General features: G+C 35.5%; 1 protein-coding gene across 4 annotated transcripts in view; it reads left to right on the top strand.

The window, feature by feature from the left end:
* The first annotated feature begins 4,266 nt into the window (after nt 1-4,266).
* Nucleotides 4,267-15,762, top strand: part of flot2a (flotillin 2a) — a 38,668-nt gene continuing 27,172 nt past the window's right edge. For 3 of the 4 annotated variants that reach the window (XM_009301623.4, XM_005165263.5, XM_073949745.1), the window contains exons 1-2: nt 4,272-4,511; nt 12,166-12,247. In XM_009301623.4, the coding sequence (XP_009299898.1) occupies nt 12,221-12,247 (27 nt within the window). In that variant the 5' untranslated portion in view covers nt 4,272-4,511; nt 12,166-12,220. Of the gene's footprint in view, nt 4,512-12,165; nt 12,248-15,762 lie in introns of all 4 variants that reach the window. The other variant, NM_213075.2, reaches the window with a different exon arrangement.

Genomic DNA, 15,762 nt, shown 5'->3' with positions numbered 1-15,762 from the left:
AAAAAGAGTGTGTTGTATAATTATCCAGTGTGCAAGAATTATATTCAATTTCTTAACATTACATTTTGAACATTTTGTTACATTTTCAAATTGTTTTCCATATTTACAATGTGAACAATATTTAGAAGAATATTTAGTGAATATTCAAATGTTGTTATATGAAGCAAAGGTGCAAACCCCTGAGAATATAAAGTGTTTATTTATTATTTAATTTAATTATATAACTATACAGAGAAAGAGTCCAATACAGGTTTAAGTGGCATGACGATGGTGAAGAGCATTCACTTGAAATTGTAAATGTTAATTCTACCAGCATGCATTTGAATAACTGAATAGTGCTGTGGAGTTTTCAGTCTAATTACTGTTATATAATAATTATATCATTCATTTAATATGTATTATATTAGTATGTTTATTGTAGTTTTGCTTTTTTCTGTTTTAAATCTGTGAATATATTTTGTAAAGCTCTGTGTGGAAGGTGAAGATGTCACTGCCTTTCACTGATTTTTACAGCAAGATTAAAAAAATTATATACAAAGCCAAGAAAATATCAGATGCATCAAACAGATCAGATAAGAACATTCAAGATGATTTTATATGCATGTTGGTGTTGTGTTTCTGCTCTGGAATTTCAGTGAATAATATTTGGCAAGGTTGACTCTAAAGTTCCAACTAGCAACTTCTACAACTTCTATCAAGTTCTAGAACTATTCTGCTAACATAATCAAATAATCATTAGCTCTCATGTTGTCTTCATTCCCAGATCACACATTTGGACCCCAGCTTTTTACAGAATACGAAATATACATTTATAATGATATACATGATCATTTCTGTTGTTGTTGTTGTTGTTGTTTACTACTTTTTGTTGTTTACTTCTTAATATTTACGCTCAGGCTGTACATGTTGACCACATAACTACTCAAATACACCGTTTGTGGGGATAATGTAATAAATGTGATGACCATATATGTCCAGCAGAGGCTGAAAAATCCATTATTTCTTCTTGATGTGATCAAATGTGGTATTGTTGGGAAATACAAAACTAAACATTATTTTGAAAATTCAATAAAACTAGTATTTTGACAAAGTTTGTAGTGTTTTAATATGAGTGTCATCAGTCTGTAGGATTTTAATTGCCAGTGTAAGGTCCATCCAGTTGGTCCAATGACGTTGTCCAATGGTGGATGAAGGTTCATTGCATGTTCGGTCTTTCCAGTGCACAATGTTGAATTATATTAAACTTAACTCATATCTGACTCCAATTTTAGTATGAGGTGGTTTAGAATATTAATATATTTATCCTCGTTTTATCTGACTCCAATTATAAAACATTAAGAAGGTTGTATCAATATATAATTTAGATAAATGTTTGAACCTTCTGTCTTCACTAGTAACTATTACATTCGTTCATTCGGGTGCTCATGTCGCTCAGAGAAATCGCCTCGGCCGAGGGCGTCCCTCACGGTCACACTCTGGTCAGTCTTGAATATTAAACAGAGGTAATTGACTAATACTTTAGATGGCCGCTACCAGCGCGCTCGTTCTAAAATATTTTAGTTAGTCCCGCTTAGGTGTACACCTTTGAGTTAAGACTATTTCATTTCTAATTAGAGGTTAGGGCATTAATATAAATGTACCCGACTACTGGACTCTATAGTAACTTTGGTTTTCACCAAGCCCATGGTTTCCCATATGAACTTAATTTAGAATAATATTACCTTCAAACAAAGGTCGGGCACCCAATCTAGGTTAGTCATGCAACAACTTGTTGACCTAGACGGAAGTTAACGCCCTTTCCACCTAAGTACACTTGAATCAATATCAAGAGTCAGTCGGATCCCTAAAACACAATTAGTGTGCCCAATTCTCCATCTCAACTGGATTTTAGTCCGTCTACTGACCTGACGCAAGACGTGCGGAAACAAGGATACAGCGTAATCAACTTGACTTAATAATTACAGAGTGAGCAAAATATGGTCAAACATTACAATTTATTAGTCAGGTAAATGTATTATGCCAATTTAATCAGTCAATTCATAAATGATCAATACTAAACATCAAATTATTAAAGATAAATTCAAGATGAAAAGATGCATACCTGACTTCAAATTATACATAACGTAGAGCGTAAGCTCCATGCTACGGGCTGATCTGGTTAAGCAGAATCGCCCTGAGCCTTTCTCAAACCTTACCTTAAGTAATCCAAGAATTCCTTCAAGGAAAGGGGTGTGTGCATAACAAAAGGCATTCACATTTAGTGGTGCCTGTGGAAAAGTCACACCCTTTACAGTGGTTCAAAAGATGCCTGAAGTTATATATTTATTGTTTTGATTAGGTCTGTTTCTGAGAGAATGAGACCATTGTACCAGTCGCACTGAGACATTTCAAATGATATCAAACATGATAGATAAAGTCACTTTGGTTAATTTAGAACATTCAAACATTGAAATTACCATATGCGTGAGTTGGGGTGGTTGAAGTCGAGTTTCAGCAGATTCAGATGTAAATGTAGCAGGAGCTGGTTTTTCCCGCATTCCCACCTGCTGGGTTGTGGAGTCAATTGTCTCCGCTTTCAGCCCATGCCTGAATTGTCAAAGACCTCCAAATATTTGCAATATCTCAACTCCACCAGTAACACCAGTAACAAGCTGTCTGTTGCAGTTGCTGTGTCAGCTCCATAGCCAGTCTGGTGAAACGTTTTTTTTTTCTCAAAAGGTGACAATTTTTGCAATTATATGCCTCATTTTCTATTGAATTATAAAATTAAAATGCTGCATTTTATTTGCACTTTAAGCACTATTCTGAATTAGCTTGTCAGCTTGGCTTGTTAAGCCGAAATAGTATTCATGTCTTTTTATTGGTAATTTTTTGCTTTAAGAATAAGGTCCAAGATTTAGAATAAAAGTTACTTGTAAAATGTTTTCTCTATTTAAAAACAATACATTAGCGAAAGATGACTTGACTGAGGTCAGATTATATGTTTGTTTTGTTTTTTTTTTGCACAGCTGGATGTTGGACTCATGAAAAATAATAGATGGCATTGGCCAAAACTGATTAGCACCACAAGTCACACCGAAGCAACAGCTTACAGAGGATTCTGCTTTGTCTTGAAGCCTTTTTCGATGTGTTATGTTCACCATGATGACATAGCAGTCAAAATAAGACAAATAAGCTCATGGGACAAATTCAGGATCTTTGTCAGCGAAGTGTAGGTCTTCCGAACCACCTGAACCCACCCTGGCTACAAGCCTGTGTGAATGTTTGCATGTATGAATGCGAGTATTGCTTCACATTGGTGTGGTACTTTGTCAAATAAATGTTTTAAATTTATGCACTGTTAACATTATAAGTCATAAGATTCTATATTTTATGCTAAGATAACCATATTTAAACTCATTTTTTTAAGGGATTCAACTAAAATTACTGTAATTAACTGTAAGTTAAAATGATGTGTAAGCTTAATTTGACTCTATTTTTAAATTATCAGTGGGATTTGTGTTTTTTATTGAAAAATTAAACTTTGAAAACTGCTTGTGAGAGTTTCCCATTCATTTTCAATGCATAGTGCAATGATCATCAGTGTGATTTTTATTTCTCTCTCTCTCTCTCTCTGTGTGTGTGTGTGTGTGTGTGTGTGTGTGTGTGTGTGTGTGTGTGTGTGTGTGTGTGTGTGTGTGTGTGTGTGTGTGTGTGTGTGTGTGTGTGTGTGTGTGTGTGTGTGTGTGTGTCAATTGTCCTCACTTATGTAGTGAAATATGAAAATGAACCAATAGAGAGGACATCCTATACATTGGCCAGAACATGCTCTAATGATTGGCACTTGTTTCTGTGAAGGTTGCATTTAGGAGTAGAGCACAAGGGGTTGGGTCATAGATAGTATGTTTGTGATTTAACAGAAAATATAAAAAATCACAATGTCGCGTGCAGAGCGGGAAAACAAGTTTAATAAAATGTTTTGTACAAACATGCAAATATTGAATGTGCTTATTTGCATACATTCCTAGAAAAAAATCTGAACATTGAATGAAGTTCGACTTGTTTTGTTAAGTTTATGCTGGTCAAAAATAGTATTTTATATAGTAACGTATTATACATAATCAGGCTAAAATATAGGAAAATATATTTATTTTTACATTTATTATATACATATTTACATTAGAAAACTGTAGTATCTCTGGAATGTGGGTTGATTTAAAGCAGTATGGCGCCCTCTGTCGGAAGCCTTAAGAACGGCGCAGATTGAGTGCGGGTGTGTGTTTATCTGGTTCAGTCGTCGTCATATCTCTGAAAGGGCGGTGCTGCATTCATACGAGGCGAGCAGAAATCTTGACTATGGTGTACGCACGACTGCATTGAGTGCCCTCATATCTGCTAGTTTTATTACGCTGTTCCGTCGTCCTCGAATAAGGGAAATAACATTAGGTCTTTAGCCGCTTTTTAAAGGCGTCCAGAAAGGAAAATGGGGAATTGCTACACGGTAGGACCGAACGAAGCCCTGGTAGTATCAGGTAACCCAGCAAACTGCCGTCTGTTTTTCATCAAAGCAGTCCGTTACATGTTCATCTATCTCGCATGTGTTGTAATTATGTCAAATGTGGATAGCCTGTGATGTGTTTGATGATCGTAAATGTGTGAAATTCGACAGAGTGCCAGAAATGAAGGCTTGTTTTCTCTAGCATTAGTGGTGTGGTCGAGTAGTGTAGTGTGTTGCATTGGTGCTTGCCTGTTGCATTGTAGTTGGTGTTGCATGACAAAACATAATCCATCATTCGAGTCGACCTGTGTTGTGCGGCTCACTCGAGATTTCCTTCTGATGCTTCAGTTCATTTCGACGTGTTTGGGCAGTGAGTCCTTCTCAAACCCTCTCGGTCTTGATTATCGATTGTGCTGTTGTTTCGACTAAACACACGACGTAAATGCCTGCGCTTTTATTATTATTTTTTTAAATTGATCCTGCAACCTTGATATCTAAGTACAACGTTAACATCGTCTTAGTTGTGTTTGATGCTTTATTAAATAAAAACCACGTGTTTCTAGATGTAAAAAAGTGGGCGTGTTTAATAGAGATAATGAACACACCCAAGTGATTTAGACCAGTTAAATTGTGGAGTTGTGCTTACGTGAATGATTTCTGGCTTTAATTTACTCTGGTTGTGTTTGAATAAAGTGCTTACTTTGGTTTATTTAACAAAAAAGGTCTGACAACATTTGTTTTTTTTTTCTTCCTGAAAATTATAATTGATCATAAAAGATATGTTTGTTGTGTTTGAAAATCAGGGCTTTTCCACCAAATATCAAGGTAAAGCATTGGTTGTATGAAATGAACAGAAACATGTCTGGGAAAATCACATCTTTTACTTATTTTGCAAAGGTAAATTTTTATGCTGGAAAATACTGCCCCACACCCAAATTTAGAAGAAATGGCATCAGAAGTTTGCAGAACACAGCATAAAAAATATATCAAGTATAAATCCAAAGAAACTTCAAGTTTTTAACTTGTCTCTGTCTTTTTTCCATATCTGTATTATATAGCTGTGTGTGTGTGTGTCTGTGTGTGTGTGTATAGTAAGTTCATATTACAGGGAAATGAAAAGAAAAATAAATAAATAAAAAATGCTCTTTCTGCCATGTTGTAGAAAATGTCCTGACTTTCACAATCTTAAGGAACATTACAAATTGCTGGGTATTACAACATTTGTTAAGTGGGGGAAATCACGCGGTAAAAATCAGGTTGTATGCACATGTATTACAAATTAATAATTTATCCTAGTAATGATTTAACTGGAAACTGATTTACATTTATGCAGTCTTATGTGAGTGTTTGTAACTTCTTATGTGAGTGTTTGTAACTTGTCATTTACAAATGTCAAGTCAGACTGAATGAACATGTTTTCTGCTTATGGGAGGTCATGTGACACTCATTAATGCCAGACACCTACTCCAAATGCAAACACATACTTTGATTCTTATGCAGTGCTCGTAAAATCCGGTAGTCCCAAACGTCTGGGGCTTTTGTTTTTTTTAGTTGGGCTACCAAAATCTTATCTAAATGCTGCCTGGCAAGCCAGTGGGACGAAAAATAAATTTCATTTTTACAATCACAAAAAGTGGCTAAATATGTATGTGCTGTGCTGCTGATACAGCTGTAATAATTTCACTTGTTGATCATAAATGAGAAAAGCCACAAATATTTGGGTATGAAAATGACACACTTTCCAGTTCGTGTGAAATATGCATTTGTGTCTTCCCTACCTCAGAGCTAAAATCATTCAGATTTCACAGGTATATATAAATACTAACTACAAAACTACATTGTAACCTATTGGAATGCCTTTATAGCTGAAATTAAAATATTATTAAATACTACAATTTTAGTTATTTCTAAAATAAACAAATGGCCAATAACAAATGTCATTATTTTTTTATTTAGTAAATGTATGTTTTTGTTTAATAAATTATGTATTTTCTATTTGTACTTAAATTTAATCGAGCTACCAAAAACTGAAGCGTGCCTGCCTGAGAGCTACCAGAAGTTTAGAAATATTGTGAGCGCTGTTATGTAGTTATAATTAGAAACATGCTTAAAAAAAACTTAATGTCAGAATTTGCATAAATCTGTCTACCTCACGTTGTAGAAATGTAGAGTTTCACCTATTTTGGCTTATTTTATTCCAATAAAAAGCACAATTGTTTAAACCCATCTAAATCGGAAGTTAATTAGGGTTTGATGTCGTGACTGCCAGCCACAGTTTTCCCTAACTGTAGTTTCCTGGATAATCATTTCCTCATTTTTTAACGTGCCCAAACATTGAGTTTCCCCTCTATCATTCATTATTAAATAATTTCATGTGATGTACTTCAGTGGCCTGAATCATCTATATTTGAATGAACTGGGATCAGTTGTGCAAGTGCTTTTGGCAGCAGCTGTGTATTGCACACTAATAGCTGATGACAGACAGGGAATCTGCAGAAATAGTTTCCAGTACCACCAATACTACTGCATAGCCTTCAGATTAAGGCTGAGCGATTTGGCCTAAAATCAAAATCTCAATTAATTAAACATTTAAGCTCGATTACAGTGAATGAAGAATTATTTCATTTATTGATTTAATCTTTGTTTTAATTTACGTTTTGTACATTAATTATGTTGACATATTACCATTAAGAGATTTTTGAATGTAAGGTGCATTACTTCATTTTAAAATAATTGAAGGAAGTACACATTATCTACTATCTATGATTATGTATTGAACATCATCGTTGAACAACTGAAATTAATCCCCGCCTCCCACGCTTGTCACCGCTATCAAACTGACCAAGCACAAAGCCCTTGCTACGTTTGGTCACAACATGTAGTTGAATTGTTTTAGGTGAATGGGTATGCGACCGAGCAAAGACTGTGCCACACCATATGTTTGAGCTCGATGCAGAAATTTAAATCAGTCCTAACAGAGCGGGGTCATGTAACTTTACACGTGGTAGGGAAAGTAATTGAAATAATCAGCCTGGAAAATTTTGATTCATTATGTATGTTGTGAATGTCAATTTCGATTACTTTCCGTCCGATTAATGGCCCAGTCCTACAGTAATTGAAATGCTCAGGGAACAGACCTGTTTTGATAGCTTTCCATGGAATGTGCCTTGCATATCTCACATGCTTATAGCTAAACTCTCTTACATGTTAAAGGGTCATGAAACCCCTTGTCTCAGAAGTAAGTTTTAACACTTCTGATTAGAAAAAAAATAGGAAAACGGTTGTTTCCAGCTGTGTTAAGGAGAGAGTGTTGCATGTGGAAAGAGGGAAGAGTTTGCATAAAAAGGGAAGTTTCATACCGTACATAGACAGTTAATTTGCACACTGGCATGAATTAATGCACAGAAATGCTGAAAACCTAATTACATGCCTGTGTACTCATGACCATTGTCCAAAAACAGCAAATTTGCGCTAAAAAATGGAAAATAACCAATTTTGACTCTTTAGTGAAATATATGTGTCCTACTTATGTTTTTAACAACATGCAACACATAGTCAAAAAAAAATAGTTTTAGGGTTTCATGACCATTTGAACACAGTAACAACCTTCAGACAGCATGCTTTGGTTTTTGTAACATTGACAGCCGGGTAATAGATCCCACATTAGGCATAAATGAATACATGCACATCATCTCTCTGAACCCAGGTGACCTTTTATGCCTGACAAATTGATATCTATATTTTCACAGTTGAGTAGTCTTCGGTATTTGGCTTCTCAAACTATTACGCCCGATTCACACGGGGCTTCTGCGTCAACGCTTGATGGACGGGCTGTTGGGGCTGACGCGATCATCCTAGCAGCAATAGAATTTGTATGCAATTGGCTACTGTCTGAGTTGGTGTATTTGCATAAAGCAATCTGATTGGCTGAAGATTATGTTGTTGTTTAAAAATTCACAATTCAGTTTGGCAATGCTTGACGTCACCCATTCAAAGTGAATGGGAAGCGTTGACTGATGCCATTTGTTGCTCACACAGACCAGGGAAAATTGAAACCCTGCCCCGCCCACTAACACTGTATTTTCCCTACCCAAAGTTGAAGCTGTTAAGAGTCAGTGGTTGAGGTTATTTTTCAAAAATACCTTAGCATTATAACCCCAGGCTTTGGTGTATTCCTGTCATTTTTCTGATGAGTGCTATAGCAATCTACAGGCTTACAATGGGGGATTTGTTGACTGTTTATAAAGGAAGGATCAGAAAAGACTATTGATGTATGGGACCTTGTCAAAGCTTGACAGGAGCTTTACAGTACACTGTTGCTGAATGCTGATTTTAGGAAAAATCATAATCACGATTATTTTGGTCATAATTGTAATAACGATTATTCCAAACGATTATTAGTTGAAGTCAAAATAATTAGCGGTCCTGAGAATTTTTTTAAAATAAATATTTCCCAAATGATGTTTAACAGAGCAGGGAATTTTAACAGTATTTCCTCTAATATTTTTCTTCTGGAGAGGCTTATTTGTTTTGTTTTGACTAGAATTTTCGATTTATTGCACAGCCCTAATATATATATATATATTAGGGATGTAACGGTATCAGAATTTCACGATACGGTAATACCTCGGTATGAATGTCACGGTACGGTATTTATTGAATCATTTACAGGAAAAAACAAAACTTATGAAAATACTCCAAAAAAGAGCCAAAAGTGTCAATGACATACAAATTAGCCATCTATCTGTAAGCTTTGAAACAGGAACTTCAATTTTATTAACAAAAAAAATATTAAACCATGTAAAAAAAAATTTAAGTTTTTAATTTAGTATTGTTGAAAACTCATCACATTCAACATTTAATCACTCACTCACTTAGATAGAGATGGGTTTAAAGGAAAATTATCATATAAATATAATCTGGTAAAAGCTGGTATCTCTGGGCATTTACAATGTCCCCTGCAACAGAAAAAAAACCTCTCATTTGGTACTGAGGTTTCTGGGACAAGAGAGATATGACTTATATGACTTATTTCTCGAGCGCTGAAAACGGAGCTTTTTGAAAACGCTGGAGAGGCCGTTTTCATTCTGAAACCTGCTGCTCCGTCTCAGTGTGGATGGGGAAAGACGGAGACATCTGAAAACGGAGGCGGGGCTGCAAACGTTCGCCTATCTGATTGGGGCTTTTCCTCAATATTAAGTAGCCCACACACAGTTCAGTCTCGCATCCTCTTCTTGTAAGTTAAGACTTCGCAAGTTTGATCAAGGCTGCAGTCTCCCCCTTCTCAGTTTGATATGGAAAACATACCGAGGACACGGGTAAATCTTCAAAGGGTACAGTGTACTTTATAACTTCATTCACATCACCTTGGCTACGTTGTTTCACTTTCTCAACAATAAAATGTAAACATGATTTAAGGAACTGCCTATTTCCTTTTTAATATTAGCAACTTAACAGACAGCAGAAATGTTGAGGCGTCGTGCTGCATATATGAGCGTCATCTTCACTGTGAGGATATTTATAACAAAACGGAGCCGATAACAGCTGCCTCCTTTCAATTTCAGTGAAAATACGAAACGCACCCTCACTTTTGTTGAATATCAGTTTTAATAATCGACAATTATAAAAGTATCACATACAATAAGTTTATACATTGTAGGAAATAAAGGCAAGCGATCAGTCAATGTACCTGGATTAATCATTAACTTATCTTTGCGCTTAACCAAAACATGTTACCCGTGAACAAGTAACTTAATAGATTCCAATGACCAAAGTCAGGGAATTGGCCTATGTCGTTAGATAAAGACAACAACATGAATGAAATATCACGTTTAGCAAATATAGTGAGATTAGATCCAGCGGAAGATGCTTGATGAGCAGTCCGACAATCAGAGCTCTCATCTGGGTAGAAATGCTGGAGCGCTTGCCCGAAAGTGTCTGTGGTCCATTGCTGTGGTCACGTGATGTGCGTTTTCAGCGTTTTGGTGTGGACGGAGAGCTGTTCAGAAACGCTGGGTAAAACGCGAGTGTGGACGCGGATCATTTTCATTCTACAACGCCGTTTTAAAACTAAAACGCACTCTTGTAAAAGAGGCCTTAGAGTTTTACAGCTCTTTTTGATCCCCGCTTCTAGCAGCACACTCCATTTCTGCATTACTGGATCTGTAGCGACAACAGACCGCAAGGGATGATGGGGATTGTAGTTTTCGCTACCTCCCGTTCGCTTCATTCGCCTGAGCAAATTTTCTCAGAAGACCTATAGTTTTACCGAGTCATGCGACTTCGGTAATATCGAAAAAAATTTATATTGCGGTATGACGGTATTTACAATACCGTTACATCCCTAATATATATATATATATATATATATATATATATATATATATATATATATATATATATATATATATATATATATATATATATATATATATATATAGTGCAGTCCCACTATTTGTATAGTCATATACTAAAATAAATGCAATATGGTTGTAAATCTATTCTAATAACCAACCATCTTGGGGATATACAGGGGGCTAATATTTCAGGAGGGCTAATAACTCTGACTTCAGCTTAGGCATGGGCTGGTATTTGATTATGACGGTACATTAACCTTGTATAAAAATATAATGCTTTTAGGATATTTTGATTACTGCTCTAAAATATATCCATTATCCATTTATTTATCCAAACAATACCATTTTCCCCTTTGAACATGATTTATTTTAATTTGCAAAGGATTTATAATTTTTTGGAGCAGTAAACATGTCAGGCTAAATAATTTGCACAAATTATTGACTTCTGCTGTCTTAATTAGTTTCAAAAACACGGATTTACTTACAATTTAAAATTTCTGCTGGAGATACTGCTGTCCTAAAAATTATGTAAGAGAAAATGTTGGCGGTTTTAAAAACTTGACTTTGACTTTAAAAAAACTTGACCACCTAATACTTTGAAAATGTTTATCATCCCATGCCTACTTTAGCTCTCTCTCTCTGTGTGTGTGTGTGTGTGTGTGTGTGTGTGTGTGTGTGTGTGTGTGTGTGTGTGTGTGTGTGTGTGTGTGTGTGTGTGTGTGTGTGTGTGTGTGTGTGTGTGTGTGTAATGTATGTGTGTTTGTGTGTAAATATTTTAATATTATTTTATTATTATTTTTTACACTGCAAAATTACATGGCAGTTTTGATGTGATTTAATTTATTCAAAAAAATTAGTATTGACTACAAACTCTTGAGCAGAACTGTATGTATTTATGCATTTACTAGCTCAAAATCCATTTTGTTTGGAGCAATTAATCTAGTTGAACATTGACTTGAGCTGACTTCTATAAACATTTAACCACCGTGGTGGCATGGTTACCATGTGGAAGGTAGTTGTTGACACTGCTTGTGGTTTTATTCATGAAAATGTTTTTTAGGTTACAGCTTTTAAACTATTTTAGTGAGGCTTGTATGGGACTGTAACCTTTTGCAAGTGGTAAAATGTGTTGACTGGTTGACAAGATTTTTGCATATTTGATTGATTTTAAAACCATTTCAAATGAAAGCGTAAGAATAAAAGCATGCTCCTTACTTTTCCCTGAAGGCCACAGATGAGTGCATCAAACACGTGTACTGTTGAAAGTGCTGATTAGTGTGGAATGTGTATATAAAAATATAAATGTAAATATGGCTGTGTTTATTTTCTCAGGTGGCTGCTGTGGCTCTGATGGGAAGACGTATACAGTGGGCGGCTGGGCCTGGGCATGGTGGCTTATCACCGACATACAGAAGTAAGAAAGTCCATTTATCACATTCACTCCTCCCATTGTGTTTACTTGCTAACAATGTAAACAAATAATTTTTTTGCTTTTCTGAACAATTTTCTTTTCCTTTTATGAGCTTACAGTTGGTTACAGTTACCATGAATAGGAATGGGTCCGTTTTAGAGACGTGTCACAGCATGCTCGCGTTTCCCTGGGTAGACCAGTACAACCATTTAAAACCTTAATACATCTATTGTAGAGTTACTCTAAAGGGAACAACCTTGTTTCTGTTGTTTTGCTTCCAAGCATTAAAGACAGGTAAAGGTTTATAAATCATTGATGGTATCTAAAGTAGTCGTTTCCTAGCTAGAAAATAGCTGTCCTCACCCTCCATTGTAAAAAAGAAAAAAAAAAAAAAGAAAAGAAAAAGCAGATGAGATAAAGAAAAGAGTCTGCGATGGGATATAAGTTTACCAGATTATTAAGCACTATTAAACATTCATCCTATGACATATTAGTCAATCTAAATGGCTTCCATGTGATCTAGACGAACACTGTCTAATATATCAAAATCAACGCCCTAGCTTCATGTGTACATTTAGGGCTCCGTATCCAGGGCCAGTGTTTGGAAAAATAAACAGAGTTAACAATACTAGAGCGCTGACTGAAGTTCAGCTTCAGTGGTTACAAATGGAAGACCCTTAATGGCGCAGGTTCTGCTGATAAATACATTAGACAGTCTCTAGACTATTTTCAAAATTCTCTGGTCTAGAGTTTCACAAAAATGGCTTTTCACACTTATAACTGCTAACACTGACGAAAATTAATCCTGGTTATTTAGGTTTCATTGGTTTGTTATAGCATAATTCAAAGTGTTAAAACGGTACTATACTTTATTGCTGAATATGCATTGCATATTTAATTTTAAATGTTAAAAGTGAGCGGGTGTAAGGATGTGTAAGGTAATGTAGAGAAATTGCTAAATAAAAATGCGTCAATGCATATGGTTAATGTAAACAATATGATAAAACAATTTTATCCAATAGTCAGTTTACCATACTTATAAAGTATCATTTACCCAAAATGTCAGTTCTGTCTTCATTGCACATTGACATATTCATGTCCTCTAAACCATACTTGGGCTTGAGGGCTTCTCAGAAACATTTGCCTAGGCGGTAAATAACAGGTAATAAATGCATACGTTGTCATTTTGCTTCATAAGACTAATGCATTGCAACAAAAACAATGCTTTACTTTTGAGTTTTTGTCTTGTTTATAGTCCAAATATAAATAAAAAACATTCTCATTAAATCATCTTAAATCAAGAAGCTCTTAGACAAGTAAAAAAGTATTTTCAGAAATAATAACTCAAAATGAAAGAATTTTTTCAAGATTTAAGATTCAAGTCTTTTGTGTCTCCAGAATGTGTCTGTAAAGTTTCAGCTCAATACAGCCATCAGATTATTTATTATACCTTTCTGAACATTGGAATTTATGCTCTGATTACAATGTAGCTGTTTTTGTTGCCTGTGCCTTTAATGCTAGTTCTCCCCACCCACCATTCCCACGTGCCTGTCAGAGTGTGCCTCAACCTCTGTCTGCGTCAGATAAATAGCACAGTGACTGACATGAATGTCACGTAAAGTTTGTGAAAAATACTACAGTAAGAACTTTACCAATGATTATTTGATGTATTTGTTGTGGAGTTAATGAGTCGATGAGAACGATGAGTCACACGCAATGTTGTTTACACACACACACACACACACACACACACACACACATTTAACTTTGCACTGTTTTTGCACGGCAAATGTGACAGGATAAACATAGATATCCACTGCTGTGTGGATATCTGTTGTGTTAATGTGCAAAAATAAACCTTATTTAACCTCCACAAACTGGGATTGAAGCGTCTTGTTTGTAACTCTACTGATGTGCAGCTGTGGTGATAAAGTAAAGATGGTAAAATCGCTGTAATTAATTTCAAACATGCACTGTTTAAAAAACGTTTTTAACTTGTAAAGCTCATTTATTTTATTTGATGATGATTGATGATCACAGAGAGTAGAACAGATTCTGTTGTTTTTGCACTTCCGGCCTTGTTGATATGATTATACGAGTTACTACGGAGACATGTTAATGCGTAGCTGTCAATCAATTCGGTGGGTGGTAAAACCGCACTCCTAAGTCACGTTGCGGTGGGCCTCAAAATGGGTGGGATTTGGATCAGGAAATAAAAAAATGAGACTTATTGTGTCTATATCACCCCAGTATGACCGTGGACACACTATACCTACACACAGTTCTGTCCAAACAGCTTACAAAAGATGATTTTAATCATAGGTGCCCTTTAAAACAAGCTAACAAATCTGCCAGTGTGCTAAGAAAAATAATCTTGTTTTCAGTTTGATTATTAACAATTTGATTATTTAATTACTTAATTTAGAGTAATTATTTTTTTAAAACAAAAACAAGTGCTTCTGGATTTAAGAATTGTTAGATATTTGAGGCTCTATTTTGACGATCCATGCTCAATGCAAAGCGCAGGGCGCAAACCCATTGAGGGCATGTCTGAACTCACTTTTAGTATTTTAAGGACGGAAAAATCCACGTTTAATGGTCTAATAGGGTTGAGCTTGCTCTCTTAATGAGTTATACGTGTGTTTTGAGAATAAACCAATCAGAGTCTCATCTCCTATTCTTATTAAGAGTCAGTTGCGTCGTGCCATAGCATCTTTAATTATTTTTCATATGTAAAGATATTTGTGTATTGCTGTACATCCTGTGTGTATTAACCAATGTGTAAGCGAGGTGCACAACTAGCACGCTCTGCGCTGGACTATAAACATACTTTGATCTGGTCTATTGAAACATCTATTATAGTTCCTCAAAATAGCAATGTGCCTCAACATGTCTCTTTTTTTAGACCAGAACGCCTATATATGCACGCATGAGCGCAAATACATTTGCTATTTAAACAGCGTGTTGCAAAACGTCAAAACGACTCTTACGCCAAGCTGAAACTAGCCAACAACAATTGCCTCGTGCCTTGCGCTGCATTGCGCCGGATGTATGATAGGGCCCTTGGACTTGAAACAAGACAAAAACTTGAAGTAAGAAAAGCATTTGTTGCAGTGTGTTAAACTATTTTATTTGCTGTGTGTTTGAAATATGAAAATGTTTATAGTTCTGTATCGAGAAATGTATCGCATCGTTACTTAATTGTATCGTTACACCTCTAGATAACAAAAACATTAACTGGTCTAGAGCAATAAAGCACACTTGTATTTACATGTGACTTGAATGGTGTGCTTTGAAATGCTACTATATTAAAGTGAACTTATCCAAAAGGACGATGCCACATTTGTACAAATTAGGTCCCTCTTTCCAAACACAACAAACAGTCTACAGGACTAAAAACACCCAATGAATAGAACAGTGTCTTTTCACTTTTTATCACTGTTTCTTTCACCACTTGACATTTTTTCTCAAATGGTTTTATTTTTTTAATTGAGCTTTATAAATATGATGAAGCACAG

The sequence above is a fragment of the Danio rerio genome, chromosome 5 (assembly GCF_049306965.1).
Source record: "Danio rerio strain Tuebingen ecotype United States chromosome 5, GRCz12tu, whole genome shotgun sequence".
Lineage (NCBI taxonomy): Eukaryota > Metazoa > Chordata > Actinopteri > Cypriniformes > Danionidae > Danio > Danio rerio.
Note: the sequence above shows the minus strand (reverse complement) of the source record. Positions and strands in the feature narration are given on the sequence as shown.